Genomic DNA, 21,630 nt, shown 5'->3' with positions numbered 1-21,630 from the left:
GTGTGAGGAATTTTCCTAGGGAGAGTGTGGAATGTTTTTAAAATGAGTAACATTTTGCATCTGCTTTTGAGTTACAAACAGTCTAGATTGCTGGGCAAACAGAAAGATTCCAGACAAACTCCAGGGAAGGATGGCAACCAGAAGTTCAGCAACAAGGAGGTGAAGTCACCCACTCCATGGATATTTGATGCTCTAAAATTACATTTCACACTTATTTTATGTTGGCTTTTACACCAGAATAAGCATGACTTTTAAGCAAGAAATATGTGACATAAAAAGGGTGGGAAGTTCCAAACAGGTATTTGACTCTTCTTTGTGTGTATGTCATCACTTTTTATGTGTTTGAGAAATGTCCATTTCCATAGCTTGTTTTCAGTAACACAGAACACACTTCTGTTTTACAGAAGCTGAGCAGATGGGATTCAGTCTAGAGCTGAGAGATACAACTTGCCCCATGCAGTGGTCCCCGACATGATGTGATCTGAGATAGTGGGATTATCATCGTGCTTCACTAACTGCGAATGTCTTCGAGGCATGCCTTTCAAAACCCTCGGGAAAGGCATGCTGCAAGTATGAATCACCATTCTGATGAACGGGTAATATCGAAAACCTCCACCTTGTGTAAAACCCAGTGCAGCTCTTGGGCAAACAGAACCATCTTTCTAGATTGGTTGTTACATAAATAGCTGCAAAACAGGTGATTTTCAAGAGTCCTTTCTTCTCGGTGCAAAGTAGGCCAAATTATCCAAATATTTGGTAACTTTTTATGGCACCTAGTATTCACCAATAACTCCTTCTCACCCTTTCTCTCCATGAGCAATCTACTGGAATGCAATTTTCATTCTTAATATTGCAGGTATTTTCAGGTACCTATATGTGACCATTTTAAAACTTACTTTATTAACAGAGTAAAGATTTGTGGTTTAAAAATGGAATAGAAGCTATGCCAGAGATGCAAAAGGCATTTGGCATCTATTTTCCTTATAAATAAAAGGATAAATTGTGCTAACTCCAAAGATTAAATATGTTTATCATCCAGGTTTTCTAATAGTGAATTGGTTAAATAAAATGTTTTACTTACAGAAATAGGCCATTGATTGACATTTTCAGACACTTTCAGCTAAATTAACATAGATTCAGTGACTTCCATCCCAAGCCACAAAATATTATTTATTTATTTTTTTAGTTCACAAAGGAGTTTGAGATTAGGGTTGCCTACATGGACAAAAAACCCACTTATCTTCTCTCTTGGGTAACAATTAAACTGATTAGCAATTCTGATAAATTAATTTAAGGATATTTAATCCTGTGCTACTCATCTCATCTTCACAGAAAATGATTTTCCCCCTTCATTAATTTTATGCCTTGGAAGAAACTTACTGAATTGCAGATATACACCTAATATCTGCAGACAGAAATGAAGGTCATTTTTAGAAGAAACCAGTCTCAAACATAGTCTTCTACATGGTCACATACATATTACATGCTCTTTATCCATAGTGAGAAGGTGGGTCATTCCCCATTTCTTATTTATTCCCTGACACAATCAGATCACATATGATACCATGTGAGACGCGTCAGAGTTCCTGTCAGGACATGAAACCCAAGACAACGAGCAGCACAATAACCATTTTCAACAGGCAAACTCCAACAAAGTCTGGGTTTTGATTTGGTTTTATGTTTAGGGAAGCAGATTTGCTCTGGTTTTTAATAATTCATAAGAAACAGAAATCACAATGTATCGACTCAGCATCCACCTACAAAGAGTCTAAAACAGCCGAAGTTCTCCCCCACTCACCCTCTTGTTCCACCGACATTTTGAAGGTAAAGGGCATTAATAGAAATGAAAAAGAGTGAGAAGGAACACAGATATGATTTAAATAATTTAAAATCCTTATTAAACATCACTGAGATTGCATTTGATCCATCAGGCTGACATTTAGTTCTCACCACTAAGACCTTGCAAAGAAATTGGACATGCGTGGTTTTGCCTTCCTGGATTGACCTAGGACTATAAAGGTGACGTGTATATGAATGTGGGTGTGAGTGAAGTCCATTTTATAAACACTGAGATAGCACAATTCTTATCATTGGTAATAGTCTCTTGAGTCCAATCATGCAGAATAACAGGCATGTGCAAGTTAGGTCTTCTTGCGAAATAGACATGGCAAGGTGAACAGTTTAATGGTAGACAAGGGTTGGGAGTTTTTTTTAGAATATACTGGCCATTGGTCCCACATAATCAAGTCAGATATACAGAAGTCCACATACAAACAGAAGCCTTCCACTTCCTCTTGACTGACCAAGGAAATGGGTCAAAGTGAACCATTTCAGACAAAGAAAGACCTGTCTAAGTGCCAAAAGAAATAACAAAATCTTATATTTTAGTCACATGGAAAATAACTAATATAACTATTTACATTGTAACTTGTTTGTTGTTTTTATAGAAAGGAGTATTCCTGCTTGGTTTAATTTTATCTGGAGAAAATGTAGGACTCACAAGTAAAATGTTGGGGGGAGGTTGGGGGTGGGGAAAAGGGTCCCTCTTCAGACCCAAAGTGATCAGGATCAAAGATTACAGGGACAATATTATGCCTTTATCTGAGCTGTAAAAGACAAATTTTTTCAGCAAAGCTAGCTGACCACATTCTTTACAGAGCATAATGCTTTTAAGATTTAGATTATCATATGTTGAGAGTTAAAAAGAAGTGGACTTTGTAGAATTTAGATTTTGTATGAATATTTAAAATTTAAAGTCAGTTTTGCTCATTTTTCCCCTAGCAGGTCATTAAAGGATTGATGTATTCTTACCTATTCCACTTATTCCCTTTGTCAAGACCTATTTTATGATTTATCAGTCAGCTACTATCAGTATCCTTAGATAACATTTTCTGATAATGATAACAGGTTGGGGAAAAAAACAAAAACAAAGAAACTATTACCTCCTCAGCCCTCAATTAAATAGCTTACTCCAATTGGAGGGAATTGGCCAGGACCTGGTCCACCTCTAGTATACATTCCTACAAAGCTCTGTCATCAGATTCTTGAAGATGCAAGATTATTAGCAGTTTTTATTCCACAAGAAAATTTGGTTGTAAGGCCAATCCATCCCTCTTGAAAAAAATGAGCATGCTGACTGAACAATAAACATAGCAAAGTGATATTGTTTTGCCACGCTCTCCCAACAACTTAATTCCTCCTGTATGTGGGTACACAGCTCTCCCTCTGACAAAATCCTACAAAGTATTTCATTAAGGATCACTGCGAAACCATCAGCTTTTATAGGAAGTGATAGAAGGTTAGGCCCCTCAGACAGCCAACCTCATATTCACAATGAACCCCAACCACAGACAGGACCTTCGCTTCTCCCAGGGATAGAGTCCAGGGGACTTGACACTTTCTTGTCTGAAAAGCAAGAGAGTCCTTTGAAATTAACAGGTGACTCCACAGGAAACATCTGTTTTTGTTTGTAAAGTAAAAACTCAGTGCAGAACATAATACATTCTGAAAATTGGATAATAACAGAACCATCCCCTGGAGGTATTATAATAAAGTAGACCCAAGATGATGACTGTTGCACTTTTGAAATGAAAATTCTTGTTGTTCTCCTATGACCTATCTTGTTTTGATAACCCAGTAAAACTAATCTTATAAGCATTCAAGAAGCCAAACCCTTAGCTTTGTTTGTACATGATATTTCAATCTGAGGGATTTATTCCATTTTTTTCTTGTCTGTAAGGAAGATCTGGCTAAAAGTGATCAGCTCCTAAGAGCCATGCAACAGGAGAGATCAGACTAGTGGAGTTTAGGGAAGGTAAGCAATAGCAAGGGAACATTAGCCTGATTCTTGTTTGGTTTATTCTGGGTGGGCAAAAAAATCACCATTTCTGCATACCCAGGAGATCGTGTAACTGTCATGCTGGCTGGAGATTTCCTTCTGTCTTTTGATTCCATTTGTGGCTAATGAGATTACGCTTGCAACAAACAGCTGCCTGTTCCTGGCACTTAATCGCATGTGCTAGAAGGTTAGGCATAGAGAGAGAGGACACAGGTGTAGTGAGAGAACAAAACAGAGAAAGGAGGTAAGTAAAGAAGAAGTTTTTTTAAAAGTGGGGAGTGGGAAGTGTGACAGAAGGAAAAGTGAGAGAGCCCACATGAAGGCGGAGGTATTTTTAACATCAAGTTGTCTGCAATATTAACCAAAAAGAATGGCAGCAAGAGAAAGGAGCCGGGCCACTTTTATTCCAGGGGACAAGCTACACAGGCTGGTTTTTTTCCTCCCCATTTTAAACAAATGACCTCTTGTCACAAATCCTATTGTGAAGCAATCCCATAAATGGCAGCATTGCTCACATGGTAATGGTGGGGGTTGGCTCTATTGCTTGAAACAAAGCTTCCCTATTGTTGTGTTTAAGGCAATTTTCAGAGCACTAGCATTCTTGTTTGCTCTATTTTTGAAGGGATTCCATTTGCCAGTCATATCCCGCTCATCAACAGTCCATTTCGTGTGTTTCACTTCTTCTTCAGGTGAAATACCACCACACTGGTGAGCACCAAAAGGGTCAGAGTGCAAATAACTGTGATGGGTACTTCACCAAAGTGAATAAGAAGGGAAGCCTCCACCTGGTCCTATTATTGCTGAGAGTCACCTGGTATCGCCTTGTATATAACCAAGATGTTTCACAGTGCCTTCTTAAGTGCTCGGGAAAGCACTTTCTTTTGATTTGAGCTAAGCTCAGGTGATTTTGCTAAACATTGACACAAATGCTTCATGGCTTTTAAGACAAACTCCTATTGCTAAAGCTAGTTAGCAGCAGTAACTTATGGGAAGAGTTATTGCTGTCACATCAACTGCAATACAAAACTCAGATTTTCAGCCCTTCTTGAATTGTTCCAATTTATGAAAATAAATAAACATGAAACATCAGCCATATTGAGGAGTCAGGGAAACCCCTGAGGAATAGTAACGTCTGTGGAAATGTTTGCAAATGCTGACCTGAGGATCACCCCGTGTTTTGGGTTGTTTTTGTTTGTTTTTAAGTTTAAGTAACTAATATTTCTTTTTTATTCCAGAAGAGGAAAGTAACATTTCTTCTCAAAATAAAACCATGGCAGGGTATAAACCTGGGAAGTAGCACACTCATGGAAAACACAACCCACAATCTGAAAATAGTCTACGTAGGTTCATTTTCTGTTAAGCACATCATTCAGAGGCAATTCCACTCTGTTCCAGAGAGGGGTTCTTACCATCAGATATGGACACAATAACCCTGACTCACCACCTGCCACTCTCTGTCCAGATGTGACACATAATTGGTAAATGACAAATGAGGTCTACTCTCTAAAAGATGGATGTCGGTGTCTCCTTATATCTGGGTAATAATCTCCTTGAGGTGTTCCTCCACACTGAAATGCTATACTCTAGTCTCTCCTACCAGTTCAGTGTCAGAGAAAGAACCCTCAGCTTTTTACCCCACCTTCCCTCTAAAGGCCAAGCCATTTAGTACCTGGAAACTGTTACCCCTTCCCGCCCCCGCACTGTACATAAGCATCACATATGTTCTTTCTACAAATCGGTATACAGGTGCCATTTAATCAGTTCAAATTTGGAAGCTACATCTTCAAGGGTCCGAGAGAGCTCACTCCCCCCATATTTTCCCCCTTTACATGTTTTCTTATAAGACATACAGCTTAATCAATTAACAAACTAAATAGCTTATATACTGGCAATATATTACAGATGGGTTTATGTCAGAGTAATAGATCACATGAAATGGACCGTGTGGTACCCCAGTGCGTGATGTCTTGGTAGAGCCCTGAGGACACTGACAGTAGCGTCTCTAAGTAAGTAGTGTTGTATGAATACAGACACATGCGGATCTGTATCTACATCCATCTGACTAGGCCAAAAGGAGCAGGTAGATGCAAGATAGAGACACACACATGCTGGATGGGGCCACTGCACACCTTGTCATGCCATTTGAAAGGGCAGTTACAGGTTGCTGATTTTGCAGCCATTAAAATTACACTTTATGGAAAAGGCTTTTCTAATTGTATTTGAGTAGCTTTCTGTAGTAAGCGTCATTGGAGGAAGACCAAAGCAAGAGCAACTAGAAGTTAAATATACATTTAGCTTAGCTGCAATACAGAACTCTGGAGAAGAAAGCAGGCTGAAAGATTTGTTTCAATTTTAGGCTTGGATTCTCTCCCTTGCTGTTCTTAAAGTTGCGTGTCTGTGTTTGCGTGTGTGCATGAGTGTCTGCGTGTGTGTGTGTGTGTTCCATCGCATCATCTCCTGAAGAACGCTGGGTTTCGCAGGCAGGCGGCTAGTCACCTGCAACAACCCAGGGGTCCTGCTGAGGCTTCCAGGCTGCTGTCAGTGTCAGATGCCAGGGTCTGGTCGGTGGACATGGAGGAGATGTCATTGACAGACGAAGATGGAGGGAGACTCTCACTGCTGTTCACTGCTGCACCTGTGCTAAGAAAATAAAGACCAACATGACTAAATCTGGAACTAGACTCAGTGTCACTCGGGATGCAGGCAAATACAAGAGGTGATGTTTAGGCCATCGTTCATTTGGCAGGCCTTCATAGCACAACTAATCCAGGGCTCTGTATTAGATGGTGAAAATCAAAACGTAACAACGTAAGTTCCTGGTCACAAGTTATCCACTCTACCTTGGAACCCACCTGTAATGCTCTTTATAGAAAACAAAAACAAACAAACAAAAATACCCCACTAAAAAACCCAGTCACCCCTCCCATCTCCAGTATTGTAATGTAATTGACCTGCATGAAGCTAAGACATTTGCAGTTTTTAAAGCTCCCGGGCACTGTGTGGTCAAAGGCTGAAGACCACTGTCCTATGGCGAAGAGAGATGAGAAAAACCTTTTAATGTAATGATCTCAACCTGGATATTTTTAATGTAGGGCTTTTACAACAAACGCGTGTGAGGGTCCAATCCCAAAAATAAGGGCTGAGGTGAAACCCAAAACTCAGAATTACTTGGAAGACTACAGATCTTGAAAAATAAGGAATATTAAGTAAATTTTGTTATAGTCATTAAAGTGATTTTAAACTTAAAATCCATACAGAAAAGCTAAGTAGGACTTTCAGTGAAAGTTACCATAGACGACATCATTATCATCATCAACATCATCATCATCATCATCATCATCACAATAGAAGAAGAAGAAGCAAGAGCACACATTTTGATTTTGTGTTTACTTACCAGCAGGTTCGCTTACCTGGCAATACACAAACAAGAACTCTGAATTATTAAGTTAACTTGAAAAAAGTATTTTATTTATCTGCTCTGTGGGAATATAAAGATTTTGAAACTCTGAGAAGAAACGTGCACATGGTAATCATCCAGTAAGTACATGAGCAGGGGAGAGGGAGACAAACTGAGTAAGAGTTTGGGGGGAAGAATACCAAGCTCCATGCTGAGCATGGAGCCTGATGCAGGGCTTAATCCCACAGCCCTGGGGTCATGATCTGAGCCTAAATCAAGAGTCGGATGCTCAACCAACTGAGCCCCCCAGGGGCCCCAAATAGGTGGTAAAATGCACACTTTGTGAAATAGTCTGCTACTAAAAATATCTATAGTTTAAATCACCTAATAAAATTAGAGGTGAAGAATTCTCATTAAAAATGTTATCTTATTTGAGAAAATATCTGAGCAAGGTATGTTTGGAGAAAAATAACAAATCTAAAATAAGTTACAGTATTTGCTTTCACAAAGATCTAATAAATCAGGAAAAAATCTATGAAGAACATATATGACTCAACATGAAAAAATCAAACCATCTGATTAAAAGATGGGCAGAGAACCTGAATAGACATTTTTTCCAAAGACAACGTATGGATGACCCACAAACATATGAAAAGATGCTCAACATCATTATCATCAGGGAAATGCAAAGCAAACTACAAAGATATATCACCTCACACTTGTCAAAATGGCTAGGATAAAAAAGACAAGAAATAGCAAGTGTTGGTGAGAACATGGAAAAAACCTAACCCAAATGTACTATTGATAGGAATGTAAACTGGTCAGCTGCTGTAGAAAAAAGTATGGATTTTCCTCAAAAAAATAGAAATATCATATAATCCAATAATTCCACTACTGGGTATTTACCCAAAGGAAACAACACTAATTTGAAGACACATACACCCCTATGTTTATTGCAATATTATTTACAATAGCCAAAATATTGAAGCAATCTAAGTGTCCATCAAATGGGTAAGGAAGATCTGGTATATATACATATACATATACATATATATGTATATACACTTTCATATGTATATATACATACAAGGAAATATTACACAGCCATTAAAAGGGATGAGATTATGCCATTTGTGACAACATGGATGGACTTAGAGGGTAAAATGCTAAGTGGAATAAATAAAACTGAGAAAGACAAATACCATATGATTTTACTCTATGTGTAATGTAAAAAACAAAACAAGTGCACAAAGAAACAAAGAGCCGAATAAGACCTATAAATACAGAAAACAAATAGGTTTCCAGAAGGCAGAATAGTGGGAGGATTGGCAAATGGATGAAGGGGAGTAGGGGATACTGGCTTCTAGTTATGGAATGAGTAAGTCACAGGAATAAAAGGTGCAACATTGGGAATATACTCAATAGTATTGTAATAACGTTGTAAGGTGACAGATGGACAACAACACTATGGTGAGCAGAGGATGAAGTATAGAGATGTTGAATCACTATGTTGTACACCTGAAACTACTATAACATTGTGTGTCAACTATACTCAAAATAAAAAATAAATTTTTTAAATCTATGGAGAGGCTAACACAATGTCTTTGCTCTTGGAGTAAACATTTCCTATGAAAAAAAATGTGATTAGGATGTGGCATTAGCTGGGGCACCTGGGTGGCTCAATTGGTTAAGTGTCCGACTTTGGCTCATGACATGATCTTACAGTTTGTGAGTTTGAGCCCCACGTCGGGCTCTGTGCTGACAGCTCAGAGCTTGAAGCCTGCTTCAGATTCTCTGTCTCCCTGTCTTTCTGCCTTTCCCCCATTCATGTTTTCTCTCTCTCTTTCTCCCTCTCTCTCTCAAAAATAAATAAATATTTTAAAAATTCTTAGAAAGATGTCACATTATGTGGAAAGGACCCATACACATAAGCTAAGAAAGATTATATGTATTTTATGATTTTTACATTTTTATTTGTTGATTATAAGCATATTTATGTAAATTATGGGGGATGTGAAACAATATACGAAAAAGGACATAACAATAGGCACTGATTCTCAAATAAATAATAACTTAAACTTTGGGTATATTTCCTTCCAGTGTTTTTGCTATGAAGTTTCTCTAATTGTGATTATTTAATATATATTCTTTTGTATCCAGATATTTTTATATACATAAAAAGCTTATGCATTTTTAATGTTCTTTAAACTCTTAAAAGGATGAATACCTCTTAATCTTGAATGTCTTGAGACTTTTAAAGCTCCTGTTAACATCTACCTATAAATAATTAATGCTCATTATCAGAACAATGTGTAATGTTCTTTCAAAGTAAAGCTCCAACTTTACTTAATTGTATCCTTTATAGATATGATGCAGAGCACCTCCATTTCTTCTCCTGACATATATTAATAAATTTCATATACTAGCAGACAACCTTTGACTTCCTTACATAACCCAAATGCCTAGCTCTATCCTCCCCACCACAATCTGGATTAAATTATACAGACATCCTCATGTGTTTTCATAAATTTTGGTCAATAATAATTTAACATAACTATGATTGACTTCCCAGAATCTTCAATTTTCCACATCCATATTAAAGGATAGAGATGAAAACTGGACACAGAACTCTAAAAAAGGCTCAATCAATTGTGGGCTGACAGAGTGAGATGGCTTTGCTCATATTGTCCATTCACCTCTTGAATGACATATTTCCTATACTACACATAACTTCCAAATCATTATACTATCGTTTAGATTTACTTCTGACTTAAAATATGAAATATTGCTCATATACCTTTTCGTAACAGCTTTTTTGAGATGTAATTCACAAATTTAATTTGCACAATTCAATCATTTTTAGGATATGCACAAAGTTGTGCAACTGTCGCCACAAACAATTCTGTGATGTTTTCATCACCCCGACAGGAAACCCTCTACCCTGATTCTTACTTATCCACCAGGCATAAGCAATGATTAACCCACTTTCTGTCTATAAGACTGCCTATTCTGGACATACCATATAAATGGAACCATATAAATGTCAACTTTTGTGACTTTCTCCTTTCGTATAGCACAATGTTTTCAAGGTTCTTAATGCTGTAGCATATAGCAATACTTCATCTTTTTTTAGTACTGAAATATATTCTAATGTATGGATATATCACTTTTGTTTGCCTATTTCTTAGTTGAAGGGCATTTGATAGACATTTAAGTTGTTTCTATTTCTGGCTATTATGAATAATGTTGTTATGAACATTCACATGCAAGTTTTTATTTCTAAACTTAAAGACCGGAGTTGATGGGTCATAGAATAACTCTATGTTTAACATTTGAGGAACTGAAAAACTGTTTTCAAACTGGCTATACCAGTTTACATTCCTAACAGTGGTGTATGAGGGTCCAAATTTTCCCTTATCCTTTCCAGTACTCCTCATTATCTTTTTTATTATAGCCATCCTGGTGTATGTTAAATGGTATTTCATTGTGGTTTGATCTGTATTTGCTTAATGGCTAATGATATTGAGTATCTTTTCATATGCTTGTTGGCCATTTATATACCTTCTTTGATAAGTGTCTATTCAGATCTTAAGGCCATTTTTTAAATTGTTATTTTCTTTTTTACTGAGTTGTAAGAGTTCTTTATGTATTCAGGATACAAAGTCTCTTACTATATAAGATTTGCAGGGGTGCTTAGGTGGCTCAGTCAGTTAAGCGTCCGACTTCAGCTCAGGTCATGATCTCACAGTACGTGGAGGGTTTGAGCCCCGTGTCAGGCTCTGTGGTGACAGCTAGCTCAGAGCCTGGAGCCTGCTTCAGATTCTGTGTCTCCCTCTCTCTCTGACCCTCCCCTGCTCACACTGTCTCTCTCTGTCTCTCAGAAATAAATAAAACATTTTTTAAAAATTTAAAGATTTTCAAATGTTTTCTTCCTATTCTATAAATTATCTTTTCACTTTCTTAATGGTGTCTTTTGATGCACACGTTTTTAATTTTGATGAAGTTGAATTTACCTATTTTTCCCTTAGCAACTGAGCTTTAGTGTCATATCTAAGAAATCATTTCCTAACTCAAGATCAAGATTTACTCCTATGTTTTCTTATAAGAGCTTTATAATTTTAGCTTTTAACACTTAAGTCTGATCTATTTTGAATTTATTCTTATGTACTATATGAAGAGTCTACCTTCANCGACGCGGGGCTCGAACCCACGAACCGCGAGATCATGACCTAAGCGAAAGTCGGACGCTTAACCGACTAAGCCACCCAGGCGCCCCGATATCTAGCAGTTCTATCACCATTTATTGAAAAGATAATTCTTTGTCCATGAAGTCGTCTTAAAATCCTTACTACAAATCAATCGTTCATAAATATAAGTGTTTATTTCTAGATTCTCAATTTTATTTCATTGATCTACATGTATATCTTCAGACAAATATCACATTGTCATGAACACTGCAGTATGTGATAAATTCTGAAATCAAGAAGTGTGAATCCTCCAACTTTGTTTTTTTTCCTCAAGATTGTTTTGGCTATTCTGTATCCCCCATATTTCCATGTGAATTTTAAGAACAGCCTGTCAATTTTAGCAAAGAAAAAGGCAGCTGTGACTGTAATGAGTATTATGTTTAATCTGTAGATCAATTGGGAGAGTATTGTCATCTTAACAATATTTAATCAGTGAATGAATGGAATCTCTTTCCATCATTTAGGTATTTAATTTCTTTCAACAATGTTCTGTAGTTTTCAGAACAAAAAAATTTGCACTTCTTTAATTAAATTTGTTTGTATTTTATTCTTTTTGATGTTATTGTAAATGGAATTGTTTTCTGTTCATTGTTAGTATATAGAAATACAAATGATTGAATGAATAAGAAGTCTCACTGTCAATGGATTGGAGACCAAATGGTTCAAATGAAGACATATACATCTCATGAGTGTGATAATTAACCAAAATACCCAAGTATTCAAATCAAAAAGTATTTAAAAGCATCTCTACATAATAGTCCTGATCTTCTCTTGAGATAAGGTTTTTCTCCTCTCCTGGCTGGAGCTGTTTATATGGACATGTTCTGATTGTCACAGTTAAAGTTGAGTATTGATCAAACAAGGATGAGATAGGACTGAGCTGAGATGAGGCTCTGTTTTAAGAACACAATTTGATGTTCACAAATAAACAGAAATCACCAACAATGTGGCAGCTAGAGAAATTATACAAAGAATATTGAGAGAACTCCCACAGAAACACACAAGTGTACATCTATAAATAATACTGAATGAAGGATGCAGAACTGAAAGTAGTGTTTAATAAACTTTTTATATAAAAGGCATCACACTGTAGACTATGCTTATAAAATACACAGCATGCGCACTGAATCTGTTTTAATAATCAGCATATTGTCCATACATTGGTGGAACATTCTAGGTGTTATGTCATGTGAGGCATCTCACTATTATATATAGTTTTGCTACATGATTGCTTCATGCAATCATGTTTCCCTTGCTTCTTTTTACTTCTTATCACACTTCTTCATTTCTCCTATCTTCCTGCATCTCTACTGTTCAGCACAAAATAAGTACCCAGTTTAACAAAGCACCAAGTGTCTTTTGTGTGTACTCCTCTAGATAGGTTTTGTGAGGGAAAGCAAATTTCACCCTTCTATGAAACTAGTGAAACTGGTAAACTATTTTTGATTAAGGGAAATCATTTTGTTGTAATTGTCTTTCTTCTCCCTTTGTTCGTTAGCTGGCTATCTTCTATATTGGAATGGCCTGCCTTTATTTTATCAATGTTGAATGCAAATTATATAGTTAGCATTCAATTACTCAAAGTTCAAAATCTTTATCAACTGTATTTCTATGGTTTCCTAGACTGTTGTTCCTGATTTTTTATAGCACAAATTCATTAAGAGAGGTCCTCTCTTCTAATGTTTCCTCTATAAAATTCCCATTGCATCTGTTTATTATATGAGAATGGGTCTTTTCTGTATAGTTCTATGATGAAACAATCATGCGTACTGTCCAGCAGCGTGCTAGAGCAGTTTCTGAGAGCCAAGGATTAGCGTTAGCATCTCTTTCCAACTCTGCTTTCATCGATGGTACATCGGTAGCTTGAAACTGGTCAGGTCACAGTGAGAATAAGTACACCACAGAAATTGCTAAATGCCATTAATCAGTCCCTCAGAAAAAAAGCAGATGGGGTACCTGGGTGGCTCAGTCCATTAAGCGTCCGACTTTGGCTCAGGTCATGATCTCATAGTTCGTGAGTTTGAGCCCAGCATCAGGTTCTGTGTTGACAGCTTGGAGCCTGGAGCTGCTTCAGATTCTGTCTCCCTCTCCCTCTCCTTCTGCCCCTACCCCACTTGCTCTCTCTTGCTTTCTCTCTCTCTGTCTCTCAAAAATAAACACTTAAAAAATTAAAAATATAAAAATAAGAATAAATTTTAAAAAGATGGTAGTTCAACATCAACCAGTCCCCCGGTATTACATGAAAAATCTTTGCTTCTGTATGACTTCTTCTACTTCACTATTATAAATACCCTCTTGACTGCAGCCACTTCTGGCTTTACTGGATGATCCTTTCAGGTCTCTTTTTGTTTAGGCAATAAGTAAATTTTGTAAACCATAAAGCCAAACACAAATAGCAGAGTCAAGACATGGACCTTGGCTTCAAGTTGTTAATTTTCTGCCAAACAGTTTGTGAAAATCTCTTAAATGGAATTGAACTGACTTGAATTTGATTATAACATTCACTTGCTCAGGATGTCCTGGCAATGTGAACATCCCTACCTTCTATATATTCTTCGGAGAAATCAGTACAGAAGTCCAATTATTAAAAAAAAGTTTCCTATCAATAAAGCATTACAATTTTTTGTCAATAAAAATGCTATTAAAAGTAACAAAATAGTAATAGGGCTGCAAATGAGGAACAGCAACTACTTTCAATGATACCCGACCCCCCCAAAAAGATAAATAAATAAACTAAATACTTTTTATGAAAAGAAGTTATGCTAATGGAAATTTCTCAAACTAGAAGTTATGTAGCCAAAAGATATTTCTTATTTCAAGGAAAATGTTGTTCTGCTTTTTTAAATTTTTTAATGTTTATTTATTTTTTATTTTTTTAATGTTTATTTATTTTTGAGAGAGAAACAGACAGAGCACAAGTAATGGACGGGCAGACAGAGAGGAAGGCACAGAATCCAAACCAGGTCCCAGGCTCTGAGGTGTCAGCACAGAGCCTGACATGGGGCTAAAATTCACAAACCATGAGATCAGGATCTATGCTGAAGTCAGATGCTTAACCAACTGAGGCACTCAGGTGCCCTTATTCTGCTTTTCTTAAAGGAAATTATTTTCCATGCATAAAGAAGTAGACACAGAGAATTAGAAGTACTGGAATTAAAAAAAAATCACGGAGACATATCCTTGTCTTTATGTGTGATCTTGAGCCTTAACTTCTTTGGGGCTGAGGTTTCTAATATTTTTTTAAGTTTAGTTATTTATTTTGAGAGAGATGGTGTGTGGGGGAAGGGCAGAGAAAGAGAGAGAGAGAGAGAGAAAGAGAGAAATCCCAAGCAGGCTCCACACTGTCTGCATAAAGCCTGATGTGGGGCTCGAACCCACAAAACTGTGAGGTCAAGACCTAAACTGAAACCAAGAGTCAGATGCTTTACTGACTGAACCACCTAGAAACCATGAAGTTTTTAAACAAAAAAATAATACTATTGGACTAGATCAGTGACTATAATTTGGTGTGACACATTGCCATAATATGTGGAATATGGTGAATGTGGAGGGGGGAGTTTTATATTAAAATCACCTGGACAGTTTTACCTGCCATTTAGAGATTGTGAAAAATCTCTACTCATCCTGATGATAAGTATATTTTGGTGAGCCAATGTGACTTATAGGAGGCTTACTTCCTGGGTGGAATAAGGATGGTGAACAGACTAAGAACTTTTGGATTAGATGGCCTCCTATATTTGTTCCAACTCTAACATTTTATAACAAATACTCTAGAAGAAAATTAATTTCTATTCATGGACTGCTATTCCCTTAGCTGTCTTTACAAATCAATTCAGAAGGTAAACAGCCATGCTATTCTTGAAAATAAATCACTATGCAAGTGAAATCAGATAGCAGGAGTACAATTATTTATTTAGAAATGTATCTGAAAGGTAGGTTTATTTCTTATTTATATACAATTCCATCAATAAATTTCAAACCTGCATATTATTCTGCAAATGCACATTTCACTTCCTATTTACATTTTAAAAGTATCACTAAAACATGCATTTGGGCAGTAGAACAATTTTGTCACTGAGAAACTGCATTAACTTATTCTCTTGCTTCCAGGTTCCTGGTGTGGCCATGACTTAATAATATTAAGGGAGTGTATGTTGTACTACTACTTCATCCTGCCTATTTACAAAATAAATATGATGTGCAAACATTAATGAGAAATGGTGAATACAATGAAGAATGCAAAAAAGCTGACTTTTCAAGTTTTCTTAGTAATTCCTTTTTCTTTCAGCAGTCTACTGCATATATGCATATCATACACACACACACACACACATACAATGGTTTGTTTATCAAAATTTAACAATTGCCTCTCCAGGATGCCCTGATTTGTAGAGTGAGCCAATATCCACATCTTAAACCCTGTGGATTCCAAGCTACTAACACAAGGCCAATACTCATAGTTGGGAGAGATGTACACAAATAGCTCTCATGAGCTAGTAGACAGCCCCAGCACAAGGCTGTCCTATGCTTCAACATGATGCATACAAACATATCCTATATAATTACGCAATGTAATATATAGTATACATATGACTTCTCACAATTAAGCCATGAATATTGTCCTTTAGAATCATGTAGTGGAAGATTGAACCCACATTATTTTAACTATAAACTGGTTAGGCCAGTTAAGTTAAGCCTATCATTTAGGACATGTGTACAAGGTAGATAATTCATGATTATTATATGTAATTAGAATGGCTTAAAAAAATGACTTGTCTTCTCACAGTAGGTAGAGCCTAAGTGGCATATTTTAAGTGGTATGTTAATCATTAACACACTAAACAGGCCCACATTAGGAAAATACATTTCCCAGAATGAATAAATAACCAAATAACCACCTGAAAGCAAACCTTTATCTGAAGCATGGGCAAACTCCAAACCAACATCACCAATTCATATATTTGATACTTGGCTCATGTATCTTTATGGCAATTAATAGGTTGATTAAATATTTCCTGGCACAAGACATACTGAATTGCATACTGCATTAAAACTGTGATCCCGTCTTGAATTCCACCTTTGGAATAGCACCAAGAAACATGATAAGGAAGGACTGAGTATCAATTTTCAATTAATAAATATTTATCAAGCTACTAGCAAGGTACAGTACTTATCCACTGCATGGTACACAAGGATGTATACATACAGTCTTTCTTCTCAAATGAATTTATAATCAATACATTATAAAACAATATTTAAAATACAGGAACTGGGGAATTTGGGTGGCTCAATTGGCTAAGCATCTGACTCTTGATTTCAGCTCAGGTCATGATCTCACAGTTCATGAGATCAGACTCTGTGCTGACAGCGTGAAGCCTACTTAGAATTCTCTCTCTTCTTCTCTCTCTGCCCCTCCCCCATGCACACACACACACACACACTCTCTCTCTCTCTCTCTCTCTCAAAAACAATAAATATGTTTGCACGTATAGGAGGATTAGGAGGAACTTGACGGAGAACAAGGGGGAGAAGAAGGGGGGAAATGGTGGGGGAAAGGGAGAGAGGCAAACCATGAGAGACTCTTGAATGCTGACAAAANAGAAACATAAGAAGGAAAGAGCTTAATCTTTTATAAGATATAAAAAGTCTTTTAGAACAGATATAAAAACTATTTTTGGGAGATGGTAGTATTTGATAACAAAACACTTTAGAAAGGACATCATTCCAAAATGCAGGGATCCAGTGAAGTAATATAGTGAACATCGGAGTCTACAATAGGTATAGTGTGAAAGGTGGAAAAACCTGGAGTATATTACAGAGGGCTATCAATATCAGGAAAAGGTTATTAGGCTTAAATTGTACATGAGGCAAAGCCTATAGTCTTGAAAGATCAATTTAGGTAGAGACTAAAGTCAGGAAGATTACTTCAGGACAACTTTAATCATAGTGGTATTAATGGAAAAGGCTGGTAGCAATTAGATGTAAGACATCCAGCAAGCAGAATTTTTAAGATTTAGAAAGTGATAATATAAGTGTGGAATAAAAGATCAGTCAGGGACTTCAGAGTGGGAGGCTGCAAAAATAGACCTGCAATTAATAAAAATGGGGAAATTGAGAGAAAAATTTACTACTGGGGTGGGTGAATTTAAATAGGGTGATATGTTTGATTTTAAACAAATTGGATCTAGGGGAGCCTGGATGGCTCAGTTGGTTAAATGTCCAACTTCAACTCAGGTCATGATCTCACTTTGTGAGTTCAAGCCCTGTGTAGGGCTTGGTGCTGACAGCTTGAAGCCTGAAGCCTGCTTTAGACTTTTTGTCTCCCTCTCTCTCTGCCCCTCCCCCACTTGTACTCTGTTTTTCTGAAAAACAAACATTAAAAAATTTTTAAACAAATTGAATCTGAATTGGCAGCAATTTCATACACCCTGGCCCAGTATTCTAATTCTCTAAGACTGTGTTATATTTATCATTAAATTATTTAGTGGAATGCCTTTATTTTCCAGCCCCTCTGGAAATAACAAACTGCTATATAAACTAGGCTTTTGTTTTATTCACCAAGTATATTTCTTGCAAACTTGCGAGAGTTTACTTGGTCAAGACTTTGGTTTGCCTATTCATAGCATGCAGTTATATGTCTAACTTTAGGTCCTATTCAGGAATATTACCCACCACTTGGGATTAGGCAAAAAAAAAAAAAAAAAGACTCTGCAACCTTTCAGTATCACACTTGAGCATTTTCTGACAAGCCTACCTAAGGATCATCTGACTGTTTTGTGGAACACAAGTTTATTTGACTTAATAGTCTCAATTGATTACAATCCAGATGCTTTATACACTGTAAAAAAGATAGAAAAGATAGCCTAGTAGAAAAGATAACCACAAAGATAGGTTTGGCTACCTATCTAATAAATCCTAATTTATCATACTTTCATTGAGCTATCTTTTCCATTCTGTCATTTCCCTCATTCGTGAGTTGAAAGAAAACTTCTACATGTACTCTCTTTCTTTTTGCATGAGTTGTGGTATTAATGATTAGAGAATTATGCCTTGATTTTATACAATCCTCATTTCTTTACCAAACATTTAAACCTTTCTTCATATGGCAGACCACTCATCCCATCCCTTTAATGATTAATTAATCTCACTTGTATCATCCTCAGTCCTTTTGTTGCCTTCCCTGAACTATACAGTTTGCATAAAATGGGTCATGGGAATAAGATTTTTGTGGATGTGTTCTGAAAGTAATGAAAAGAGAATTGTGGATTTTATGTTATCACAGATTAAGTGTTGCAGAGACCTGGTTGGGGCTGAGGGGAATATGAAGCACGAAACAAGCTGAAAATGGGGTGCCCTGAAGTGGGTGGCATGATCCCAAGCTCTTTGAAAAAAGGAATGGAGATGAGTAAATTGTGACTTGAATTAAAGATGAATAGAAGAGACCTGGGGCATCTGGGTGGCTCAATCAGTTGAGTGTCTGACTTCTGCTCAGGTCATGATCTCACGGTTCATGAGTTTAAGCCCCATCTCGGGCTCTGTGCTGACAGCTCAGAGCCTGGAGTCTGTTTCGGATTCTGTGCCTCCTTCTCTCTTTGCCCTTCTCCTGCTTGTGCTCCATCTCTCTCTCTCTCTCTCTCTCTCTCTCTTCTCTCTCTCTCTCTCTCAAAAATAAACAAATATTTTAAAAATTTTTTAAAAAAATTGGATGCTACAAAATATTTAGTTCAGTCCGAGCCTGAGGTCCTAGGTTGCCTTCACAGGATGCTGGTCTTTTCACTTCTTAATGACTATAGAAAAACATGTTCTGACATTATGGGAATCCTTAAAACAAGGAGTCTTTCTGCCTAAGAAAGTAGCATCTTGAGGCTGTTGAATTTGGTCTTTGGGTTCCTTAATCAGAATCAGAATCAGACAGAACATGAATGTAGGTTAGGCACCACTTCTGCAAACCTGCATCTGCAGGATGAATATGCGAGAATGAATGAGAAGGGTGGGCAGACAACCCTGATGATTTTTTTCACCCTCTTTGAGGAAAGGAAAGACTTGGGGATAAAATGGGATATTACTCAAATGAGAAAAACATGTCCTAAATAAATTGTATCTGTTTGGATATCACAGTGGTTTGGGTGCAAACCAATAATTCAAAGGTTAGTATGAGTATGAAGAATTGATGAATTCATCCTACATCTTTTTTCCTGAAACAATTTAAAGTCCACAGGGAAAAAATTGTTTATCAAAGGTAGGGCATCAAATCCATTTTCCTCTAAACTAATCATTTGGAACCTATATTCTTACCAGCATGAGTTTGAGTGTAGTTTAAAGTTAGAGGTAAATCATCACATTTTCTAAAACTTCTTCTTCTTCTTTTTTTTTTTTTTTTGACAGCGAGAGAGAGAAAGAGAAGGAGAGTACACAAATGTGCATGCGGGAGCAGGGGAGGGGAAGAGAGAATGGAAGAGCAAGAATCCCAAGCAGGCTCCACTCTGTCCTGTAGAGCCATATACAGAGCTCATTCTCATGAACCCATAATCATGACCTGAGCCAAAATCAAGAGTCAGACACTTAACTCACTGAGCCACCTGGCACCCTTCTAGAACTCTTTACATATAGAACATATATTTATATATGTACATACATATATATATATACATATATTTTCCTTTTATTCAGAACATAGATTTTTAAGAAGAATACAGTAGCATTGCATGTACATAAATTATCTCAAGTCATCCTAAAGCACACTATTAGGATCAACAAAATATGTACAGTATATGTACAAACGTGTGTTTGCCTTTGTTGATGGCAAATGGAAAGATTTTCCATGCTGATTTGAATCAGAACACATCTTGGCAGATGCTTCAACTACTGTCACACCAACCTTAGGAAGAGTTCAACACAAGTGACCAAGGAAAGAGGTTTTGGCTGGAGGGGTTCATAGCCTCTATATTGACGTGGTGGTCAGGGGGCATGATGGCTCTGTTTTTTGATGAGAAGCAGTTACCCTTTAACCAGCCCTTGTCAACATTTCTTCAAGATTCACTACTATCTTAAAGAAGTTCTGAAAGAACTGTTCTAAGTTTTTGTCATTATAATCATTATAAACAATAATCATGATGATTAAAATGAATGCCACACTGAATATTAAAAAGAATAGAAGGAAAATCACTAGAGAGAAATAATCATGTGATATTAGTGTACGTGCTCTATTAGCAAGGTACTGCTGCAATCTCTCTTCCAAGGTCAAGAAAAATATATGAGTACTGGTTTATTAGTTATTCACTGAGAGTGAGTACCTGAAGGAGAAGGTTGTCCTTTTACAACACCATTTTTAGTCTTTTCTTCTGAATTCATTACTTCCTTGTAGATAAGTTCTGTAAGAAACAGTTATCAGTGTCATAAAAAACCAAATTCATCTTTAATATGCAGATAAAACTTGTTAATGAAAAACAATAATATTCTGATGGGGTTGAGTAAATTAAAAATCAACTAGGATTCCTTTGCTCCTCTATTTCTACATTTTCTTGCCAAAGCGCAGAGCCTTGCAAAAGTAAGTGCTCAATAAAGTATTTGACCAAACAAATGTATGAAGAATACACATTCTACTTGGTTCTTAATTCTTTGGAGGATTTCTGATGCCATCTAACTTTATCTCCTAAAAACTTTAATGGACCAGTTTTGAGCCTACAGTTTTCTTCTATACCCACTTCCTAACAGATGCACATACTCTACTGACTTTATTACTTTCCAACAATTTCCAACTACTTCTTCATTTTTTTTCAGACTCAAATCTTGGATTTATAAAATTAAACTTGCCTAAAACCCAACATTATAACAACTATATTTATTTCCAAACTGGCATCCATTTCTGGCTTTTTCTTTGCTAGAGTTAAACTTGTGTATCTTCATTTCTTTTAATTTTCCCCTTTTGGCTAAAAATCATTCAGTCCTACTCATTCTTGCTTTGCAATGAGTTGCAATTTATATAATTATTATCCTTTACTAGTATTTTTTTCTCTGGTTTCCAGTTTAGTTCATGTTCATCTTTAAGTGATATTTATCTCATAATACCTACCGACTCACAAACCCCTAAGAGTGACTTCTTGTCCTTATGTAGAGCAAATTAGAAGTCTTTTCTGTCTATCATTTAG

General features: G+C 36.6%; 1 protein-coding gene across 16 annotated transcripts in view; it reads right to left on the bottom strand.

Moving 5' to 3' along the window:
- Positions 1 to 1,144: 1,144 nt before the first annotated feature.
- The window catches only part of MAPK10 (mitogen-activated protein kinase 10), a 291,326-nt gene continuing 270,840 nt past the window's right edge, over positions 1,145 to 21,630 (bottom strand). For 14 of the 16 annotated variants that reach the window (XM_077765157.1, XM_077765159.1, XM_077765164.1 and 11 more), the window contains 2 exons: positions 20,776 to 20,853; positions 5,574 to 6,473 (listed from right to left, as the gene is read on the bottom strand). In XM_077765157.1, coding sequence (XP_077621283.1) covers positions 6,331 to 6,473; positions 20,776 to 20,853 — 221 coding nt within the window. In that variant the 3' untranslated portion in view covers positions 5,574 to 6,330. Of the gene's footprint in view, positions 6,479 to 20,775; positions 20,854 to 21,630 lie in introns of all 16 variants that reach the window. The other 2 variants (XM_077765169.1, XM_077765163.1) reach the window with 2 other exon arrangements.

The sequence above is a fragment of the Crocuta crocuta genome, unplaced genomic scaffold (genome assembly GCF_008692635.1).
Source record: "Crocuta crocuta isolate KB4526 unplaced genomic scaffold, BGI_CrCroc_1.0 scaffold134, whole genome shotgun sequence".
NCBI classification, from domain to species: domain Eukaryota; kingdom Metazoa; phylum Chordata; class Mammalia; order Carnivora; family Hyaenidae; genus Crocuta; species Crocuta crocuta.
The sequence above is the reverse complement of the archived record's forward strand: the minus strand, read 5'-3'. Positions and strand labels throughout refer to the sequence as shown.